This window comes from Monodon monoceros, unplaced genomic scaffold (assembly GCF_005190385.1).
Source record: "Monodon monoceros isolate NGI ecotype Baffin Bay Population unplaced genomic scaffold, NGI_Narwhal_1 Super_Scaffold_21, whole genome shotgun sequence".
NCBI classification, from domain to species: Eukaryota; Metazoa; Chordata; class Mammalia; order Artiodactyla; family Monodontidae; genus Monodon; species Monodon monoceros.
Window position 1 is genome coordinate 125,020,885 of NW_021703778.1, and position 23,924 is coordinate 125,044,808.

General features: G+C 40.5%; 1 protein-coding gene across 15 annotated transcripts in view; it reads right to left on the reverse strand.

Moving 5' to 3' along the window:
- The window catches only part of NIN (ninein), a 111,856-nt gene that overhangs the window by 43,574 nt on the left and 44,358 nt on the right, over window positions 1-23,924 (reverse strand). For all 15 annotated transcript variants that reach the window (XR_003795724.1, XR_003795723.1, XM_029236169.1 and 12 more), the window contains 9 exons: window positions 11,580-11,619; window positions 9,762-9,952; window positions 5,783-5,929; window positions 5,127-5,294; window positions 4,494-4,630; window positions 4,016-4,156; window positions 3,587-3,761; window positions 674-784; window positions 211-300 (listed from right to left, as the gene is read on the reverse strand). Coding sequence is in view for 13 of the 15 variants with exons in the window: in XM_029236169.1 (XP_029092002.1) it covers window positions 211-300; window positions 674-784; window positions 3,587-3,761; window positions 4,016-4,156; window positions 4,494-4,630; window positions 5,127-5,294; window positions 5,783-5,929; window positions 9,762-9,952; window positions 11,580-11,619 (1,200 nt within the window). In the remaining 2 variants the exon portion in view is untranslated. The remainder of the gene's footprint in view (window positions 1-210; window positions 301-673; window positions 785-3,586; window positions 3,762-4,015; window positions 4,157-4,493; window positions 4,631-5,126; window positions 5,295-5,782; window positions 5,930-9,761; window positions 9,953-11,579; window positions 11,620-23,924) is intronic.

Consider the following 23,924-nt stretch of genomic DNA (forward strand, 5'->3'; position numbering starts at 1 on the left):
CAGGCTCTGTTCTAAGCACTTTACATATATTTACTCATTGACTCTCCACAACAACCTTATCTGGTGGGTACTCTTATTTTTGCTATCTCATAGGTGAGGAATTGAAACACCCGCAGATTAAGTGATGTGCTCATGGCCACACAGCTAGTAAATGGTGAAGCAGTATTTGAACCCAGGCACTCCTCCGCTAAGTTCTCTTCAGTCACTCACCCTGCACTGCTGCCCATATTCATTTCTCATCTGTGTCAGCCTTTCTTCTTGCAAAAAGAATTCAGCACTGCTGGGATCAAGGTCACCAAACTAGAAAATGAAAAGGGCAAAGTTGTCATTTTTTCCAAATGTCCTTCTTTGACCTATAATGTACCAAAGACCCAAGTTTCTGGTGTTCACCCAGTGTCTGGAGTATGAAAGGAATGTGACATTTAAGCAGAAACACCATCAATTAGATGATGGGGAGAAGATTCTAGAGTGATGTGTTCAGTCAAAGCAGAGATTGTTTCTCAGTGCCACGCCATGTTTCCCTCGTATAAATTAAATCCCTGCAAAAATGACAGCTTCCTTTAGTCACATAAATAATTCCATAAAAGAAATTTTCTTGGTGGCATAGCTTCTGCTCTTTTGAGTGAACTACACTTTGGGGCTACATATCAGGAAATCAAATTTAAAGACTTACCTTTTCTGCCAAAACATTTTCCAAATTTCGCTTAAGTTTGTTTGTCAGATTCTCATACTCTGCCAACTTCTCTGCATTTTCCAGAAGCTCATTTTCTAGACGACTGTTTTCCTGAAGAAATTTGGGGAAATTAAGTGGGCACAGATTAAGAAATAAACTGTTGTACCATTTTATAGCACACATACATCAATGTTCTAGATTGAGAAAATGTGTTCATCTTGAAAGTTTCAGTACATTAGAGCAGAAAAAGTAAATATTAAAAAACTGATATCTATCTTATAACCTCAAAGCATGCCTCCTGGAGGCATGCTTTTCTTGATCCTACAGAACCATGCTGCCCAACAGTGGTCACAAGCAGTCACAGGTAACTATGGAGCACCTGAAATGTATACAGCACAAACTGAGATGTGCTGTGAATATAAATATTCACCAGATACTGAAGAGTTAGAACAAAAACACAAAAACTCAGTAATAATTTCTGTAGATGAATTACAAGTCAAAAAGATACTGTTTTGGAGACATTAGATTAAATAAAAAATGATTTAAAATTAAATTCACCTGCTTCTTTTTACCTTTTAATGTGCCTGTTTGAAAATCTGAAATTACATATATGGCTTGATTTGTATTTCTAATTCGACAGCATTGCAGTAGAAAATTTAATGACGTGAATAACATTCTCAACAAACTGTCAGATGAAAGACTGGCTGCAGAATACCTTGTTCATCTGACAGCAAAAGAGAACTCAAAAAAACTATAAAAAGTAGGATAGCTCTAACAATTTTCATTTAATGATGATATAGATATGTTATATTTAATTTACAATTTTATTTTGGTTTAAAGATGTAAAAACTATACATACAGGTTTTTCATAATTTTTATTTTGAATTATTATAATAAAATAACATATCAACCAAAGTCCACAAAAGGTGGGGTTTTTCTGTATATAAAACACTTGTAAGATTTCCACCCACATTTGTCAAAAAAATAAAACCACATGGATGTGCCATTTGACATATTTTCTATTCCAATGCTAAAGGATAATTGGAAGAACATTATTTTCAAAGTATATTTTGCCAAAAGAATATAGAGCCAATATATCTTAAATACATTCTTGTTCACACCCTCACACAGTAACATGGAGTGAAAAAGAATGTGCTTGAAGTGTTTTTAAAAAATACTACCTTCCCCCAAAATGCCAGTTCTACAACTCTAATCTTCCAAAGTGTGTCTAAATTTAGATGTTAAAACAATCAGGAGCAGGGCTTCCCTGGTGGCACAGTGGTTGAGAGTCCGCCTGCCGATGCAGAGGACACGGGTTCGTGCCCCAGTCTGGGAAGATCCCACATGCCGCGGAGCGGCTGGGCCCGTGAGCCATGGCCGCTGAGCTTGCGCGTCCGGAGCCTGTGCTCCGCAACGGGAGAGGCCACAACAGTGAGAGACCCGCGTACCGCAAAAAAAAAAAAAAACAACCAATCAGGAGCAAATTCTGTGTATCGGGCCTGTGTTGATGCTCTGGAAACTGACCAATCAGCTTCTGTTGCTGACCACAGGGAACACACAATCGGGACCGTGGCCGGGGAGGCAGATATGGATACAATTATCTATGATGTGATAGAAAATATGCTATCTTCTGGCAAGAAAAAAAAAAGTATAATGGGAATGAAAAAGTAGTTTGGCCTGCAGTGTTGGAGAAAGCAGTGAAGGAGCCTAACAGCTTACTGAGGAACTGAGACAGCTGAGGGCAGGTGCAGCAGGGTTGAGGGCATGGCCCTGGGGGTTGCTGGCAGGATCTGAGGTTAGAAAGGCATGAGGACAAGCTCCCTTTCAGGGTCCTTCAGTGCTGCTATGTTGCACTTTTACAGAGGGAACAGCATGATTTTAAGTGTTCTTAAGTAAGGTAACTCCGGTGACAATATGGAGGTTGGATAGATGGAAAAAAGGATGCACACAGGTCAGCTGAGAAATCGTGATGAATTGTGAACCTCTTCAGAGGCTGTGAAAATGGAGAGATGGGATAAATCTGAGAAGCATTTCAGAGCATCAACGGGACTCAGAAACTGATAATCAAGGATGACCGAGGACTTTAGCTTCTATGACTTTCAGCACAGGTGGTGATGTAGATTAGGGAGAAAATGCCAGAGAGGAAGCAGTTTGATGGTTAGGAAGTGAGAATTAGCTCAGTTTTTGATGTGTGGAGTTTCAGGAACCTTTTATAACTTCAACAGTAGTGAATATTCCATAGGTACTTATTACCTTCTAGATACTGTATATGTAGCAACTCATTTAATCTCCATATCACTGCTATGGGGGTAGGTATTAGGATGGTGCCTCTTTTGTGCATTAAGAAACAGGTTTGAGTAACTTGATCAAGGTTTTCTGTAAGTAGTCGTATCCAGATTGGAACCAGGCAGTCTTGAGGCCAGACCCCCCCCCACCCCGCCCACCCTTTATCTCTAGATAACACTGTACCATATTATCTGGTGTCAGAGTCCAATAAAGAGAAGGATCACTTCTTCTACTGAGGCACAGGGAAGGACAGGAGGATGTATAAGGGAAAAGGTACATTTGGAAGCAAAGAAACAAAGCTGATGGCCTCTGTGTGGCAGGAAATAAAGTCATCTGCTAAGAATGAGGAAGGGGGGAGAGCAAGGAAGGAACAGAGCATCAACCAGGAGGCAAACAGCCCTGAGGACCCAGTGCAACTTCCGGGGGTAAGAACAAGATACGCTGTTGGCAAACCAGAAGCCTAGACACTCCTGAAATCTAGCTCCCAGTGGGGGCTCTACCATGTCCGGTCATGACCCAGCTGGGCAGACTTATGAGCCCTGTGCAGACCTGTCCTCTTACAGAGCTGTGGTTTTCCATGTGTATTCCCAGCAGGGACACAGACTGTACAACCAATAGGATAATTACCTTTAAAGAGAGGGCAAGGCGGTCCCGGGTGTAATTCTCTTCTGTTTTTGCCTTTTCAATTTCCTGCTCAAGTTCCAAACGCTGCTTGCCCACCTGTTGTAGGATCTGTTCTCTCTCCTTTCGAAGCTCATTCTTTAAGGCTGCTATTCGTTCCTTGTACTCTTCATCCAGTTTCCTGTGAGGAGGAAAGACTGACAAGCTGCCATCAAATCCCTCAGAGGTCCCTACGTGGATCCACCAAAAATGGAAACACAGAGTCACAGACATGGGAAGCTCCTTGAGAAAGTGTCTAGTGAATCCTGCTTTCCTTGAGGCTTGGCCACACCTAAGTCACTCCGGCCAGGTGTGGCCAAGCGGGCAGGGAGGCTGAGCCCCACTGCCCTGGGCCAGGGCGGTGGGAAAGGAGGGTCCTGGTCCAGCCAGTCGTACCTGAGGTTGTACTCATTCCGCCGCTCTATGGCTGCGTGGTGATCGTCCACCTCTGAGGCCATTAGAGACTTGAGCTTCTCAGCTTTTTCCAGATCTGACCGTAGCTTCTCTTTTTCTCTGACCACTTGATCAACTTGCTCCCTAGAATCAGAAAGAAACCAAGTATGCGGGAAACTGTTTCTAAGCAACAAGTAGACCCCAAAAAGCTCTCATCTGGCTTGCTTCAATACAAACACAAAACCAAGACAACCAAAACCCTTCAAAAACACACAGACATTCCACACAGACATTGAAGAGACATTCCTCTTCAAAAGACTACATGCAAATCTAAGCTCTACCTCATTTTCACAGAAGTGAGATGATAGGCGATTAGCCACATCTGCGTACAGGATGGAAGAATGTATGCCACAGGCATCTGAATGACTTGCTCGACAAGTATGAAAGGGGATAGAGCAGGTGAACCTTCTGCTTAACTCACAGCAAATGCCGGATCTCAGCCTTAAAGCTGGCCAGAGCTGCCTGGTGAATGCTGTTCTTGGTAACCAAAAGTTCATTTTCCAGAGCCAGCGTCAGTTCTGTCAAATTAACATTTCCATCAAGGCTGAAATCCAAGGCCTAGAAATCAGAACAAGTTCAAGACAATCACAAGTTCTATCCTGTGAAAGCAGGAAATGTGAAGGTTATACAAACTCACAGAACTGAATTTACAGTCTCCAGGCTGGATGCTTACATTTCTTTAGTGATTGCTTAGGAACAATATTCAATCTACAGCATAACTAAGCTCTCTCTAAGAAAAACATAACGTGATTATTTGCATGTTTTAAAAAAATTGCTATCTGGCACTGTAAATAAACACAACGGTAAAGCTCTAATCTTTACCAACCAGAGATCAGCTAAGAAATTTCTTATCAATAATTTAGGGATTAAAAACATGGAAAGAGGTTATCAATAATCCTGGTTGAAGTGCGTAGGAAAAGTTACCTCTTACGTCTGAGATCTTGTGAATAGAAGAATCATTAAGGAGAAATCGAATCAAATCACAGTTTCAAAAAAATGGAATTTTTCAACCCTGCCCCAATTCGTCATTTTTCTCTCATTTTAGCTGCCACACCTTCAGGATCTCCTGGCTGTTCTCAATGCCCTCTTCATGCCAGGTGTCAAGTATTCTCTCCACTGATGCGTAGCCCATCCCATCATCCAGGCAGGAGAAGACCCGAAAGCCAATGGTACTTGTCATCGCAGACGGGGTTGTGGTCCGTCGTCCACTCTCATCGAAAGACTGGAAGAAGAAAGAGACTTAAGCAAGCTCAGGCGTTGCAACATGGTGTTGGTCAAGACCAAAACTGGTCAGTCCTGACCACAAGGAGCAGAAGGCATGTCTCTCTAATTTATACTGCTAGGATAAGAAGTCACGCAGCCCCTTTGATCTCCCTTTCCTAAGTCAGCCTAGAATGCAAAGCTTATCTACCATGGACCTGGCCGAGAGTTCCTTCATATAGAGGAAATGTGCCTCTACTTAACATCAGGTTTCTTCTGACCTACAGCTAACACGAAGGGGCATAATTAGTGGTCTTCCTACTGTAATTTATGGTCATTTCTCAAACCCAACTTTTCCTTCCCCACTGGTTCAGTCTTTCTTTACTACTCTTCTTTTGCCTCTCTTTCTCCTCAGTATTTTTCTTCAGACAGCAGATTAATTCATTAGAAATTATTCAAATAGATTTTAACTTCTACTCACAAAGAAACCACTTCCTATTTATTTCTTACCTGCATGGACAGGTGCCTTTTCAATTGTCTATATGGGGTAGATGCTGATGGGGTAAGGGATTTTCCATTTTTGAACAAGCCGTAGAAAAAATCTTCTACACTCATCGTACCATCAGGATCAAGATTATGGAAGACTTCTTCAAGCATCTAGAAAAGGGTAACCATATATTTTAACTATTTCATTCAAAAAACCCCACAAGGCCCAAAGTACACTTCCAGCCAACAGATATTGGCACCACTCTTGATCCCAGGACTCCAGAAATATAACATGTCCCTTTATTCTCACTTGACTGAATTTTTTTCCTTTCTAGTAATATGTCCTTCCCCCTCACATAAACTAAATAAAATTCATTTTCAACATTGTCATAATTTTATGCAATTCAGCATTTAACTGTTTTCTCTTTTGCTCATACTGTTAGAACGGGTAATCTTTAATGTTACTACATGTTATTCTTGCGAATTAAAGAATTACTTAAAAATATAAAGATATAGCTTCCCGGTGTTGTAACAACGGAAAATAGTTAAGACATTCATTAAGCCGTTATATTACGGTGACTCCACATGATATTTTGCTTATATTGAATTTTGGAAATTGGTACGTTAGCACGGCAGAATTGGGTCTGGGACAGATGGCAATGATCTAATAGTTTGGGTCTGAAACCCATGACTTGGGATTTAGAACATTACTTGGAACAGCACTGCGTGTTTGGGGTCTTTATTTCTTTTACTGCTTTAGCACAGGAGAAGTGAGGACTGGATAGGAAGGATTTCATGTGTATACAATAGAAGGGTCCCTCCAAGAGATGTAAAGAGAAGGGAATTTTGCCTGACTACTTTGCACCCTGTGACAGTTATCAAGTAGTCCTCACCACATACAGTCCCTTCTAGAGGCTTGCTAGGAGATGGTTTGTTCCCTAGCTTAATAGAGGAATGGAAAAGGGAATAAGCAGCATGAATCATGGATACCGCAAAACAGGGAGGGAAGGCGAAGACCTCCACCCTCACAGTCAGCTTCCTCTTTATTTGGGGGGCTAAAATTTTTCTATAGGACATGCCCCCAGTGTACAAAACAGAAATCACCTGAGAATCCTGTTAAAATGCAGACTCTGATATAGTTAAATCTGGGGGTAGGGCCTAAGATTCTGCATTTCTAACAAGGTGATGCCCAGTTTGCTGAGTAGCAAGGAATAGAACAAGCAACAAACTTAACTCTTGTTGCATCTGAGCCTACACCTGGTTCCATTCTAACAAAGGCCTCTTTGTAGCAAATCCTCAAATTTTCAATATTCACTTCTTAAGTCCGGACTATTGCTAGGACTCCTGTCATCTCATAATTGTTGATTTTATCCTTCATCTAAGTGCCTGAGGCATTTCTTTTATCCAATGCTTTTTTTTTTTCCAATTCATACCCAATAGGAAACATCTGTCTCTATCCTTGTTTTTATACCACTTCCTCTGCAGAGGACTCTGAAACAAGAAAATGATTCTAAAGAGTGGAAATCTTGGGAAGAAGCAACAGTTCCTAATAGAGAAGCATATGATGAAACAGATGGAAAGGTATTTGGGGCAAAATTCTGAAGTTGCCAAGCTCCCTTAGCTTCTCCGTCTGGTTCTTATCAACCAAAAGATCACTTTCTTAGAGGACTAGGCTTTCAGGACTGTCAAACCAGAAGTCACAGTAAAATCCAAGTGTGCTGACTGAAGCGAATCAACATATTTGGCTCTAACCTTAGCTCCACGTGGGTTGGCCCTGTGACCTTGGCCAAATCAATGCACAGCTTCCTGACTGCCTAAACACCCATCACCTGATCCATCTGAAGTGCTGGAGTAAGTAAATCCAGCCAGTTATTGTACGTGGGGGAGTGGACAAGTAGTGAATAAAGGGATGTGGATTCAGAAGAGGGTGGATGGGCAGGGCTGGGCTGACAAGAATACAAGTCAGTGGGCAACTAGGGCACCCCCTGCAGTCTGTGCAGGAGCTGAATCTAGAACCCTGAGGACATTCTTACTCCCCATCACCAGCCAGGTCTTTGGATGGTTGATTTCCCAATGTGTAAGTTGGGAAATAATGCACTAGAATAGGGATCACAAATACCCCGAGGGGCCAGGAAGGTGATGTAAATAAATGAGGCAGGATGGTCTTGAGACATTAGGAAGTGGAGCCTTTTAAACTTGGAACACGAGTGCATGCCCTGTCCAAAGGGGCTAGCTGCTTCTCACTGCCAGCAAAATGGAGCCAAATCTTCTGATTTTTAGAAAAATCTCCTGATTTAAAAAAGTATAGCAAAAAATTCAATTTTTAAACATTGGGTAGGCGACGTAGCCCTTAGGTCATATTTGGCAGCTAGGGTGACAGTTTGCCATCCCTGCCCTACAGTCGTCCTTGCTTCTGGAAAGCAGGGCACTAGTTTTAGCCTTAAGACAGTGAATCTAGTTTCCCTTCATGATGGTGGCAACAGGCAGCAGTGATCTCTCTCTTTATCTATAAAAATGAGGGGTGACTAGATCTAAAATTGCTTTCAGTCGTAAAATTCTTGGATTCCAAGTTGTATGCTGATGAGATCATCTTGAACTTTCAGCTCCGCTGTGGTCTAGAGCTAGTAATACAAAGTACTATAGCGTTTCATGATTTTGGTGGGGAGGAAAAACACTAAGTAAAAGCTACATTCAATTAGCAATCCTTTACTCATCCTCACATCAGAAGAAAATAAATGTGCTGCTTCTTTTCCTGGGTTCTGGAGTCTCCACCACAGAAGAAAATGCAACTCCCCACAAATAGCTAAGTTTATTCCAAGATTTGTTCTTAGATAAATAATCCAAGTTTGTGCAATATTTCTTGGCAGAACAACCCAAGGTTCTGCATACTGCGCTGGTTTATAATTTAGGAGGATGAATTTAATTTTATGACTCAACAGCCATCACTGAAAAAGAAATGACGACTGAGCCATTAAAATGTAGTCAGAGGGTGTGCAATGGTCACATACACAAGGGAGAAGTGGGGGAAAGAGCTTTTCTGCAAGCTACACTACTTGGAAGCTTTTGATAATAAACCTCTTTCTGGTTTAGGAAAATAATACCACTTATCCTCTGAGCAAGCAGATAACATGGTTTCAAATATCATTATAATCAAAGTTTCCCAAAGCTACAACTGTAGCCCTAAGCTCTAAGTCCCTCCAATCCTTATTTTCAGCTCTTTGAAAGACATATCTTGGAATTAATTACATTCTTATGTTTCATGGCTGTTCATGCACCCAGTCCTGCCACCCCTCTTAATTTTTTAGAAAACGTAAAGTTCAGAATTTTACCGAGCAAGAGTCTTTCGGGGGCTCCTTCAGGACTCTTCTGTTGTACATTTTCAAAACCACCAACCTACCCTTTTCCCTTTCTTCATGACCAGATTATTGTGATGGCTCCTGGCTCGTCTCCTAATCTAAGGCTCTCTTTACACCACTATATCCCATAAAAGAAGTTCAGACCACCCTCAGCAAGTAAGTTTTTCCTGTGTATTATTACTTAATCTGCTTAAGAACCCAGGGGTGATATTGAGATCTTCTCTCCAAAAAACTTACCAGCCTGCCCTTCAAAATATTCCCCCAACTCAAATCTCCTAAACTCCCCTCTTCGTCCTTCCTCTACACCTTTCCCACATTTTGCTCTGTGAATGCCACATCTACACATAGACTGACATCATGCTACACTGAACTGGTGTCTGATAGTAATGTGGGGTAATGTGCTTAGCACAGTGAGGGGCACACAGTACGGGTTCAGTAAGTGTCAGCTATTGTCAGTTTTTCTTTTCCACAATACAGCATGAGGTCCTCAGAGACAGGATCTTCATGGCTGACTTCCCAGGAAAAAAAGAGAATGGAGTCTCTGTAACATGCTGCAGGAAACTGAAATATGGCTATTCCTAGCCTGTGGCCAGTTTAGCTTTCATCATGATTACTATTCCTGAATAAAAATACGATGCAAGGCTTACCTCTCCATCGACATTCTGCAAACCATACTGCTCACAGATGGAGATCAGCTTCTTCCGGTTTAGGTGACCATCACGGGTGATCCCCAAATCTTCACAAACCTCCTGCAGTTTCTCTTCTATCCAGTCTTGGGGAGGGGAAGGCCCACTTTGTGAGGCATTCAAATCATCTGGGTTCCAAAATCTTAACTGGCCTAAAATAAAAGTATACAGTGTGTTGTCCCTAAAGGAACTGAGAGCCTATTCTCAAAGAAAAATGTGCTTTTTGAAAATAAATGCTATAAGAAAGAGAGTACAGATGTTGATTTGATTTGATCCTGAAGTTCAAATGAAGTGGAACTATTGGTTCTTAGGCTGCAACTAGGGCCAACAGACACTTTTTTGTTCATTGGCAGTCATACCTATGTAAGAAATACCATCTCCTGTGCAGTAATGCCAAGGTTCTAGGCTTATTTTATTCCAAAGGAAAATATGCACAGGCTTAGGCTTTGGAGTGATCAGAAGAGAAGGCTGGTTGAGAGCCATTCTAAGGAGCTTTATATGCCCTACCTCAGCTATAGCTACTGGACTTTATTATCTCCACTTTCTTTCTAGTCTAAGCTCTGTTTTTACTGAGAAGGAAATAATTTCATGATATCATAAAATGATTATAAAAGGCAAGATTAGCCTGTTTCCAAATCTTTACACATACGAATATTCTGACCTATAAGGATTCCAACTTGAAAGAATAAATGTTTGCCAGGGCAAGTTATTAATTACTGGTATATTAAGGATAAGTTCTATTTGAAGATTTAAGGATCAAACTACTTATTTAAAAATAAAAATTTATTTATCCTCTATTAAAAGTTCTCACTTGTAGTTAAAATTTACTTCCATATTAGAGATTCTGTAAAGTCATTACTTAAACATGAGCTAATTACTGACAAGATTGTGTGTGCCTGGAAGAACCTTAGAGAGTTGAGAAGAGCATTTAGTGCTACCCCTACTATTTATCAAAGACATTAAGCCCATCACCACTGTGTCTTTACAGGTTGGAGACCTAGAGAACATGTAATTACACTTAAATACAGTTAATCCAGGGTAGGCTGTGAAGTGGGCGGAGGTTCCGTCAGCTGAACCACAGTGCCATCTGCTGGCCAGAATATCAACGTGTTTTGATCTATCTTAAATACATCTGAAACTTGTCAAGGGATACATTTTTTTAAACATAAACTTATTTATTTTGGCTGCGTTGGGTCTTCGTTGCTGCGCGCGGGCTTTCTCTAGTTGTGGCGAGCGGGGTCTACTCTTGGTTGTGGTGCGCAGGCTTCTCACTGCAGTGGCTTCTCTTGTTGCGGAGCACGGGCTCTAGAGCGCAGGCTCAGTAGTCGTGGCGCACGGGCTTAGTTGCTCCGCGGCATGTGGGATCTTCCCGGACCAGGGCTCGAACCCGTGTCCCCTGCACTGGCAGGCGGATTCTTAACCACTGCGCCACCAGGGAAGCCCTGTCAAGGGATACATTTTAACAGGTAACTATTTAGTTTTGGATTGTTCATAGATTAATGTGAAAGTCTATGTAAGAGAGTAATTAACCCATAAGTGAAATTCTACATCTTAGTTGCCACATCTTGCATGATGCTAAATGCAAGCATTTAAAACTACGAGCTCTCAACTGGGAATGAATTTTCTGTTGCTGCTGTTCTTCAGGTTATTTCTTAGTTGGCCTCCAGCAGGCAAGGTGGTTAGTAAGAAGGTAAGGGATGCAGGAAGGGGATGTGGAGAGTGCCCTGTGAATGGCAGCCCCTCCTTCCCAGGCAGGCCCCATGCACACTCAATTCCTACCTTCTGCTTCATACTCCTCGCTGCGCTGCGTCTTCCAGTTCTAGAGGAGGCAAGAGAAGATGAGTGTGTTTTAGAACTAATTCTGTTCTTCCAAGACCCGATCACTCTCTGGCTCTGAAATCATCATCTGAGTGAGTCACATGATTCGGGACCCTTCAGTGCGTTCACCCAGGTTGGCTCTCCTCAGTCAACAAGCCAATTAACAGGAGACTCCCGAGAAACACGCCACAGCCTTCTGCAGCATCGCACCAAGGATTTGCCTTTCACACTTGTGAGGTGGCATCACTTACTCAACAGCAAAACCTATCACAACCAGTAAAATCAGGCTGAAGCAAATATTCAGAATCCATCAACTAACAGGAGTTTGTACGCATGCATTTATGAATTTGTTCTTCAATAAATGTTTAATGGGTGTGAGGTATTACGCTATAATCTTTGGAATACAGCTATGAACAGGACAAGCATATTTCTTGTCTCAAGAAGTTTATATGCTGACAAAGACATGCAGACAAGAAAACAGAGAGTACAATATTGTAATGTAGTAAGTGCTATTATGGGGGAGTTCAAGAAGGGGTACCTAACTGGGGTGTCCTTCAGCCTTGTGAGTTCAGGGTAGACTTCCTGCAAGAAGCAAGGTCTGAGACCTGAGGGATAAGCTGGAGACAGCCAGGTGGAAAAAAAGGAGCAGTTACTATTTGCTGACATGTGGAGACCAGAATGAGTGAGCCTGGTGTGTTTCTGGCACACTGAGGAGACAGAGATGCAACCCAAAGCAGGTAGGCTAGAAAGGTCAAGTTAAGTAAAATGTACGATACCAGTAAATTATATTAAAAGCAGTGAAATTGATCTGAACTAGATCATTTTGTCCCCTTATCGTGCTGTGTTACTACTGGGTCTTTTCCAAGTCACAGCGTGCAGTTGTAGTTTGTGTACTGCACAAAAGCACCCAGCCCAGGGCACAGGTCAGAACCAAAATCCAGCCCATGCTCCACAGGCAAGCATGCAAAGATCTGCTTCCAACCATTGGCAACGAGTAGGTCCACAGTGGTCTCCGGCCTCATCAGTAAGCTTCCTAATCACTCCTGTTGGTAGGTTCTACAACCATCTCAGGCAGGAAACTCTGTTGAGAAAAGGTGTATCCCCCTTTTAAAACCTGCTGCTGTCTCAGCAAAGATCCAACTTTATGAATGAAGCTGCCTTTGATAACAAATAACCAGCCTACTCTCCACGGTGGCTGAACTGTACAAGGTGAACTGATTTCTTAGATCCTGTAATGAACTCAACAGGAAAATAAGCCTAATTAACTCCCATCTCCAGAGCCTAGATTCCTCATGGCAGACAGTGTGCAACCTAAAATTCTTAGGTTAAATATTTCAGTAGCTTGTTCAAGTTGATATGAGTAGAAGTTCTTTCAGGCAACCTAGGCACATCTATTTTGTTGCTCTCCTCTTAACTGAAGGACAACTATCTACCAGGATTTCACAGTTCCGTATTTCACTCAGAAAGATACTGAAGATAGTACCAGTTCAAAGCGTTCACCAAACTTTGCCACACTAAGCTGAAACCCCAGACTGACAGCACTGAGATAAATTATTCTTGCCACAGAGAGACATTAAAAAGGCTATAATTCAAAATATATTAGCTCACAACAACTCATTCAGATTACAACTGAAAGTCACTAATATACATGGTATATCTATGGAAGGTGAATTGATGCACAGTGTGATTTTTTACTTGTTTGTGATTACAATTTTATCAGGCTACATTTCCCCATAAAGACATATCTCAACTCTGATGGATGGATATGAGGTGTGAGGGTGGGGAGGGAGCAATGGAGGAAATAGCACTCTAGATTTTCTTATTGATTCTGGGCAGAATTCAATTGTTTTTACTTTTTTTATTTTTTAATATCTTTATTGGAGTATAATTGTTTTACAATGGTGTGTTAGTTTCTGCTGTATAACAAAGTGAATCAGCTATACGTATACATATATCCCCATATCTCCTCCCTCTTGTGTCTCCCTCCCACCCTCCCTATTCTACCCCTCTAGGTGGTCACAAAGCACCGAGCTGATCTCCCCGTGCTATGTGGCTGCTTCCCACTAGCTATCTGTTTTACATTTGGAAGTGTATATATGTCCATGCTACTCTCTCACTTCGTCCCAGCTCACCCTTCTCCCTCCCCGTGTCCTCAACTCCATCCTCTACATCTGCGTCTTTATTCCTGTCCTGCCCCTAGGTTCTTCAGAACCATTTATTTTTTAGATTCCATATATACGTGTTAGCATACAGTATTTGTTTTTCTCTTTCTGACTCACTTCATTCTGTATGACAAACTCTAGGTCCTTCCACCGCACTACAAATAACTCAATTTCATTTCTTTTTATGGGTGAGTAATATTCCATTGTGTATATGTGCCACATCTTCTTTATGCATTCATCTATCGATGGACACTTAGGTTGCTTCCATATCCTGGCTATTGTAAATAGAGCTGCAATGAACATTGTGGTACATGACTTTTTTGGATTATGGTTTTCTCACAGTATATGCCCAGTAGTGGGATTGCTGGGTCATATAGTAGTTCTATTTTTAGTTTCTTAAGGAACCTCCATACTGTTCTCCATAGTGGCTGTATCAATTTACTTTCCCACCAACAGTGCCAGAGGGTTCCCTTTTCTCCACACCCTCTCCAGCATTTACTGTTTGTAGATTTTTTGATGATGGCCATTCTGATCGGTGTGAGGTGATATCTCATTGTAATTTTGATTTGCATTTCTCTAATGATAAGTGATATTGAGCATCCTTTCATGTGTTTGTTGGCATTCTGTATATCTTCTTTGGAGAAATGTCTGTTTAGGTCTTCTGCCCATTTTCAGATTAGGTTGTTTGTTTTTTTGATATTGAGCTGCATGAGCTGCTTGTATATTTTGGAGATTAATGCTTTGTCAGTTGCTTCATTTGCAAATATTTTCTCCCATTCTGAGGACTGTCTTTTCGTCTTGTTTATGGTTTCCCTTGCTGTGCAAAAGCTTTTAAGTTTCATTACGTCCCGTTTGTTTATCTTTGTTTTTATTTCCATTTCTCTAGGAGGATCTTGCTGTGATTTACATCAAAGAATGTTCTGCCTATGTTTTCCTTTAAGAGTTTGATAGTGTCTGGCCTTACATTTAGGTCTTTATTCCATTTTGAGTTTACTGTTTGTGTATGGTGTTAGGGAGTGTTCTAATATCATTCTTTTACATGTAGCTGTCCAGTTTTCCCAGCACCACTTATTGAAGAGGCTGTCTTTTCTCCATTGTATATTCTTGCCTCCTTTATCAAAGATAAGGTGACCATACGTGTGTAGGTTTATCTCTGGGCTTTCTAACCTGTTCCACTGATCTGTATTTCTTTTTTTTGCCAGTACCATACTGTCTTGATTACGGTAGCTTTGTAGTATAGTCTGAAGTCAGGGAGTCTGACTTCTCCAGCTCTGTTTTTCTTTCTCAAGATTGCTTTGGCTATTTGGGGTCTTCTGTGTTTCCATACAAATTGTGCAATTTTTTGTTCTACTTCTGTGAAAAATGCCATTGGTAGTTTGATAGGAATTGCACTGAATCTGTAGATTGCTTTGGGTAGTAGAGTCATTTTCACAATGTTGATTCTTCCAATCCAAGAACACGGTATATCTCTCCATCTGTTTGTATCATCTTTAATTTCTTTCTTCAGTGTCTTATAGTTTTGTGCATACAGGTCTTTTGTCTCCTTAGGTAGGTTTATTCCTAGGTATTTTATTCTGTTTGTTGCAATGGTAAATGAGAGTGTTTCCTTAATTTCTCTTTCAGATTTTTCATCATTACTGTATAGAAATGCAAGAGATTTCTGTGCATTAATTTTGTATCCTGCAACTCTACCACACTCATTGATTAGCTCTAGTCGTTTTCTGGTAGCATCTTTAGGATTCTCTATGTATAGTATCATGTCATCTGCAAACAGTGACAGTTTTACTTCTTCTTTTCCAATCTGGATTCCTTTTATTTCTTTTTCTTCTCTGATTGTTGGGGCTAAAACTTCCAAAACTATGCTGAATAATAGTGGTGAGAGTGGGCAACCTTGTCTTGTTTCTGATCTTAGAGGAAATGGTTTCAGTTTTTCACCATTGAGAACAATGTTGGCTGTGGGTTTGTCATATATGGCCTTTATTATGCTGAGGTAAGTTCCCTCTATGCCTACTTTCTGGAGGGTTTTTATCATAAATGGGTGTTGAATTTTGTCAAAAGCTTTTCTGCATCTATTGAGATGATTATATTGTTTTTCACCTTCAATTTGTTAATATGGTGTATCACATTGATTGATTGGTATATACTGAAGAATCCTTGCATTCCTGGGATAAACCCCACTTGATCATGGTATATGATCCTTTTAATGTGCTGTTGGATTCTGTTTGCTAGTATTTTGCTGAGGATTTTTGCATCTATGTTCATCAGTGGTACTGGCCTGTAGTTTTCTTTCTTTGTGACATCTTTGTCTGGTTTTGGTATCAGGGTGATGGTGGCCTCGTAGAATGAGTTGGGGAGTGTTCCTCCCTCTGCTATATTTTGGACGAGTTTTAGAAGGATAGGTTTTAGCTCTTCTCTAAATGTTTGATAGAATTCGCCTGTGAACCCATCTGGTCCTGGATTTTTGTTTGTTGGAAGATTTTTTATCACAGTTTCAATTTCAGCGCTTGTGACTGGTCTGTTTATATTTTCTATTTCTTCCTGGTTCTGTCTCGGAAGGTTGTGCTTTTCTAAGAATTTGTCCATTTCTTCCAGGTTGTCCATTTTATTGGCATACAGTTGCTTGTAGTAATCTCTCATGATCCTTTGTATTTCTGCAGTGTCAGGTGTTACCTCTCCTTTTTCATTTCTAATTCTATTGGTTTGAGTCTTCACCGTTTTTTTCTTAATGAGTCTGGCTAATGGTTTATCAATTTTGTTTATCTTCTTAAAGAACTAGCTTTTAGTTTTACTGATCTTTGCTATTGTTTTTTTGTTTCTTTTTCATTTATTTCTAATCTGATCTTTATGATTTCTTTCCTTCTGGTAACTCTGGGTTTTCTTTTGTTCTTCTTTCTCTAATTGCTTTAGGTTTAAAGTCAGGCCATTTATTTGAGACGTTTCTTGTTTCTTGAGATAGGATTGTATTGCTATAAACTTCCCTCTTAGAACTGCTTTTGCTGCATCCCATAGGTTTTGGGTTGTCGTGTCTCCATTGTCATTTGTTTCTAGGTATTTTTTGATTTCCTCTTTGATTTCTTCAGTGATCACTTGGTTATTAAGTAGTGTATTGTTTAGCCTCCATGTGTTTGTATTTTTTACAGTTTTTTTTCCTGTAATTGATATCTAGTCTCACAGCGTTGTGGTTGGAAAAGATACTTCATACGATTTCAATTTTCTTAAATTTACCAAGGCTTGATTTGTGACCCAAGATATGATCTATCCTGGAGAATGTTCCATGAGCACTTGAGAAGAAAGTGTATTCTGTTGGTTTTGGATGGAATGTCCTATAAATATCAATTAAGTCCATCTCGTTTAATGTGTCATTTAAAGCTTGTGTTTCCTTATTTATTTTCATTTGGATGAAATGGTGAAAGTGGGGTGTTAAAGTCCCCTAATATGATTGTGTTCCTGTCAATTTCCCCTTTTATGGCTGTTAGCATTTGCCTTATAAATTGCGGTGCTCCTATGTTGGGTGCATAAATATTTACAATTGTTATATCTTCTTCTTGGATTGATTGATCCCTTGGTCATTATGTAGTGTCCTTTGTCTCCTGTAATAGTCTTTATTTTAAAGTCTATTATGTCTGATATGAGAATTGCTACTCCAGCTTTCTCTTGATTTCCGTTTACATGGGATATCTTTTTCCATCCCCTCACTTTCAGTCTGTATGTGTCCCCAGGTCTGAAGTGGGTTTCTTATAGACAGCATATATACGGGTCTTGTTTTTGTATCCATTCAGCCAGTCTATGTCTTTTGGTTGGAGCATTTATCCATTTACATTCAAGGTAGTTATTCATATGTATGTTCCTATTACCATTTTCTTAATTGTTTTGGGTTTGTTATTGTAGGTCTTTTCCTTCTCTTGTGTTTCCTGCCTCGAGAAGTTCCTTTAGCATTTGTTCTAAAGCTGGTTTCATGGTGCTGAGTTCTCTTAGCTTTTGCTTGTCTGTAAAGGTTTTAATTTCTCCGTTGAATCTGAATGAGATCCTTGATGGGTAGAGTAATCTTGGTTGTAGATTCTTCCCTTTTATCACTTTAAGTATGTCCTGCCACTCCTTTCTGGCTTGTAGAGTTTCTGCTGAAAGATCAGTTGTTAACCTTATGAGGATTCCTTTGTATGTTATTTGTTGCTTTTCCCTTGCTGCTTTTAATATTTTTCCTTTGTATTTAATTTTTGATAGTTTGATTAATATGTGTCTTGGCGTGTTTCTCCTTAGATTTATCCTGTATGGGACTCTCTGTGCTTCCTGGACTTGATTGTCTATTTCCTTTCGCATATTAGGGAAGTTTTCAACTATAATCTCTTCAAATATTTTCTCAGTCCCTTTTCTTTTCTCTTCTTCTTCTGGGACCCCTATAATTTGAATGTTGGTGTGTTTAAGGTTGTCCCAGAGGTCTCTGAGATTGTCCTCAATTGTTTTCATTCTTTTTTCTTTATTCTGCTCTGTGGTAGTTATTTCCACTATTTTATCTTCTAGGTCACTTATCCATTCTTTTGCCTCAGTTATTCTGCTATTGATTCCTCCCAGAGAATTTTAAATTTCATTTATTGTGTTGTTCATCATTGTTTGTTTGCTCTTTAGTTTTTCTAGGTCCTTGTTAAACGTTTCTTGTATTTTTTCCATTCTATTTCCAAGATTTTGGATCATCTTTACTATCATTATTCTGAATTCTTTTTCAGGTAGGTTACCTATTTCCTCTTCATTTGTTTGGTCTGGTGGGTTCTTACCCTGCTCCTTCATCTGGTGTGTATTTCTCTGTCTTCTCATTTTGCTTAACTTCCTGTGTTTGGGGTGTCCTTTTCACAGGCTCCAGGTTCGTAGTTCCTGTTGTTTTTGGTGTCTTCCCCCAGTGGGTAAGGTTGGTTCAGTGTGTTGTGTAGGCTTTCTGGTGGAGGGAACTGATGCCTGTGTTCTGGTGGATGAGACTGGATCTTGTATTTCTGGTGGGCAGGACCGCCTCCGGTGGTGTGTTTTGGGGGGTCTGTGAATTTATTATGATTTTAGGCAGCCTCTCTGCTAATGGGCTGGGTTGTGTTCCTGTCTTGCTATTGTTTGGCATAGGGTGTCCAGCACTGGAGCTTGCTGGTTGTTGTGTGGAGCTGGGTCTTAGTGTTGAGATGGAGATCTCTGGGAGAGCTTTTGCTGTTTGGTATTACATGGGGCTGGGAGGTCTCTGGTGGACCAATGTCCTGAACTCGGCTCTCCCACCTCAGAGGCTCAGGCCTGACACCTGGCTGGAGCACCAAGACCCTGTCAGCCACTTGGCCAGGTACGTGGGGAGTTTCCTGCCTTTGGGGAAGTCTGAGGTCTTCTGCCAGCATTCAGTAGGTGTTCTGTAGGAGTTGTTCCATGTGTAGATGTATTTATGATGTATTTGTGGGAAGGAAGGTGATCTCCACGTCTTATTCCTCCACCATCTTGAAGGTCCCCTCCTGTTTTTATTTTTAAAGTTTAAGTCAAAAAAACCCCACTAATAAAAGCATCCTGTCTGTCCCTCCACATTTATTTCCTCACCAAACAGAGCAAATGATTGAAATGCTTGTACTACTTTGGCACCCAAAATGGTGAAAATTCAGTATTCAGTATATAAGTTGGAAACACCCTAAAATGAAATCCATTCGGTCAGTCCACCTAACACAAATAAAATAGTGGTGTTGGGAAAGTTGGACAGCTACATGTAAATCAATGAAATTAGAACACACCCTCAAACCATCCACAAAAATAAACTGAAAATGGCTTAAAGAGTTAAACATAAAACATGACACCATAAAACTCCTAGAAGAGAGCATAGGCAAAATGTTCTCTGACATAAATTGTACCCATGTTTTCTTAGGTCAGTCTCCCAGGGCAATAGAAATGAAAACAAAAATAAACAAATGGGACCTAATCAAAAGTACAGGCTTTTGCACAGCAAAGAAAACCATAAAAACAACAACGAAAACAAAAACGAAAAGACAACCTATGGAATTAGAGAAAATATTTGCAAATGATGCAACAGACAAGGGCTTAATCTCCAAGATATACAAACAGCTCATACAACTCAACAACAGAAAAACAACCCAATTGAAAAATGGGCCGAAGACTTTAATAGACATTTCTCCAAAGAAGACATGCAGATGGCCAGTAGACACATGAAAAGATGCACACCATCACTAATTATTAGAGAAATGGAAATCAAAACTGCAATGAGCACCTCACACCAGTCAGAATGGCCATCATTAAAAAGTCTACACATAACAAATGCTAGAGAGAGTGTGGAGAAAAGAGAACACTCCTACACTATTGGTGGGAATGTAAGCTGGTGCAGCCACTATGGAAAACAGTGTGGAGGTTCCTCAGAAAACTAAAAATAGAATTACTATATGATCCAGCAATCCCACTCCTGGGCATATACCCAGACAAAACTATAATTCAAAAAGGTACATGCACCCTTATGTTCATAGCAGCACTATTCACAATAGCCAAAACATGAAAACAACCAAAATGTCCACTGACAGATGAATGGATAAAGAAGATGTGGTACATATATACAATGGAATACTACTCAGCCATAAAAAAGGGGGAGGGAAGGATTGGGAGTTTGGGATTAGCAGATGTAAACTATTATATATAGGATGGATAAACAACAAGGTCCTACTGTATAACACAGAGAACTATATTTAATATCCTGTGATAAACCATAACGGAAAAGAATGTTAAAAAAAAGAATGTATGTGTACAACTGAGTCACTTTGCTGTACAGCAGAGATCGGCACAGCATTGTAAGTCAACTATACTTCAATTAAAAAAAATAATAAAATTTTAAAGAAAACAAAAACAATAGGTTTCTATCATCTAAGAACCATCAAGATAAAACCTACCAAATTACTAGTAGGGGATGATTTTTAACAGCACAAGGTGACATGAGAAATGCCAGGAGAATATGCATCACTGGACAAGCCCCTGCTGGGATACACAGCTGGAAAAATGCAAACACATACCTTCAAAAAATCCTTGGTAAGAAAGCAACAAGGTTATATTGCTACAGAAAAGTTTATTTCTTATATTTGCTCACTTACTTCTTGATTCATTTGAAACTAGTGAGCAATTAATTAGTTCAAAGGAGCAAGAGGCTCCAATATACTGTTTCCAACATCTCATGAGTTTATGCAACTGGGTGCCTTATCTGATCCACTCTTCCCGGATGCCCTCTTGCCCTGATTCTCACCTCTAACTAGTAAGATATCAAGGGTGGAAGCCAGACTGCCTGGCTCTGAATCCTGGCTTACTTACTGGGTTAAGCTTGGATAAGTTTCTTAACCTCTTTTGCCTCAGTTTCTCCATCTATAAAATGGGAATAAAGTAGCACATATTTCACAGAGCTGGCTAAAATGCTTAGAATTGTGCCTGGCACCTAATAAGCACTATAAATTTTGATATTATTTTTCTTGGACACATGTTTATGTAGTATATATTAAGTTTATATTTGCAGGTGTTTTTCATTACCATGTTCAAACTTAAAGCATTAATGTGAGTGACCCTGGGGAGTACCAGTTATTTATATAAATTTGTAAGAAAAGTGCCAAGTATCCAGCAGATATGCAAAGAATACAGACAATTCACATAAGACGCAACACAATTAAACAGATATGGGGAAAGGTTCATTTCAATAGCAATCAAAGAAGTATAAATTAAAACCAAGGAATCTTTTTGTTCCCATTAAATTAGCAAAGTATTTAAGAATATAACTCCTATTACCAACAAGGTTATGATTTAAAATAGGCCTGTTTATGTTACTGGTAACCATGTAAATGGATATTACCCTTTTAGTAAAGAAAATGGCTTTATGTGTCAAAAGTCATGAAAACGTTCATACTCTTTGATCCAGTTTCATATGATTTCTGATGGCAATAAAATCAAAGAAAGAAAAAAAGTATATATGTAAATATGTACAGTTAGCACTTTTTGTAAAAGTAAAGTACTGAAAACAATTTAAATATTCAACAATGGGGCATAAAGTATAATGATACATCATAATGCAGTCGATAAAAGTATAATTATAAAACCATGTAGGAGCATGAAAAACATGAAATGTTAAATGAAAGACCACAACAAAAATGTCATCAACATTATGATTACCACTGGAAAAAAACATTTACACAATTAGACAAAGACTGGAAGGAAACAGAGACAATAAATATATATATATATATATATATTTGGTTGAGGGAATATGGGAAACCATTTCATTTCCTTTACTGATATAAATGTTGTTTATACCATATAAATAGGTACAACTTCACTATTTCTTTTGCCCACCTGCCCCTGAATTCTCACTAAATGAATTCCCTGTGACCTGGGGGTGGGGACAAAGGGAAACTTCTGTCCCCTTGGTATGTACCACTCTGCTAGTCAGCCACGTCCTCCTGTACTGTGACCTGTGATGGAGAGACCACGCTTGGTGGGAGGTCCACGCACTTTCAGGAGGGTGAAAGCTGCTCTGTGCCAATGCCTCCTAAACTTAGCAGAGTGTGAGAAGATCAAGGACACTCGTCTGAGACCTGCCTTGGGGACTGTGACCACAGCCATCCAAAGAGGCATTCTTCAGACAGCCTAACCCAATGGCGTCAGGTACAGCAGTTTAAGTGATTTCACACGAACTCTTAGGGCAAGTAGTGGCAAGGTAAGGGATAACATCTCCAAGGGTAACGATTTTCCAAGCATTTCTCCATGGCCCTGTGTAAGAAGCCTAGATCCAGCTAAGACCAGCCCTGCTGGGAGGAGAAGCAAGCTTATGCTAAGGGCTACATTTTCATTCCAAGACCACTTCAACCGGAGATTTGAGTTTGCCACCCAGATGTTTTGCTATGCTTCATCCCCATCTCCCCCAAGGGCCTATTCCTTTAAGAAGGGGTAAGCACATGGGTGGCTTAATGTTTGTTATTAAATTGCATTTTCGGTGGGGTGGGTGGGAGCAGATTCAATTCATTCACAGCTCTTTTATTTTCATTCTCACTGCCTCGGGCCAGTAGTTCCAATGAAAAAGCAGGGGGAGAGGGAAGGGAAGGCAGGTTAGAAGGTTGGGAGGGGGTGGATTTGATCATTCGGCTACTGGAACACCACCAATAAAAGGAGGCATCACTCTGGAACAAGGTCTTTTAATTGCTGAGGGTTTACCCAGCACAGTGAAAGCCTGGCAGGTGGCCTCTAGACACAGATCAGCCACGAGTACTGGAAGGGAGGTAATCACGAACATCTCTGGAAAAGTGGGAGAGGAAGGGGGTGGCAATTGCTGGGATGTGTTCTCCATACTATTCATAAAAGGAGAGTAAAAGGATTTTCAACTACTTCCTTTGAAATCTTATGTAGCCTCTCACTGGAGAAAGAATGGATATGAATAAATTTTTAAAAATCATTCAGCAATTCCTGACTCTGGAGGCAAAATGGTAGCCGGGGGAGATTGCCAGGGTTAAGTTTGGCCCTGCCACTTTGTGTGACCCCTCGATACCTTACTTTATCTGCAAAGTGGGACTGACCCGCCTGATAGGGACACGGAGGCATATGCCTGGCTCTTAGGAGATGTTAGCTCTTGTTATTATTTCAGCCAGAACAATGAAGTGGTTAAGGGTTTAGACTCCAGAGCCGGACTCTTCACTTACTGGCTGTGCAAGCTTGGGCAAGTTACTTAATCCCTATGTGCCTCAGTTTCCTCGGGGGTAAGTGAATAATACCTACCTACGAGGGTGTGCTAGTATTTGGAAAGCACTTGAAACAGTGCCTGCTGCGAATTAAGTGCTGTCTGTTAAGTAAATAAATTTTATAATTACTATTCCTACTACCTGGGTGTTCAACACTAGGACAAGGGCAGAGGAAAGAAACAGCAGACAGACCAGTGTCAGCTTTAAGAACAAACCCAGAATAAACTCTGTAGAAACTCCAGCTTTGAGTGTGTTAGTTCTGATGAAGCAATCAACTTTTGATTCAACGTAGGAGCAGGGCCTCCCCTGGGGCCCTCCGCGCTGTGGACAGTGTCCCCTGGGTGGCCACATCTGTCAGGGCCCACCATACTATGTGTGCTGGCCAACAGGCCCCGTGAGAGCGGACAGAGGGGAGACGGTCATAG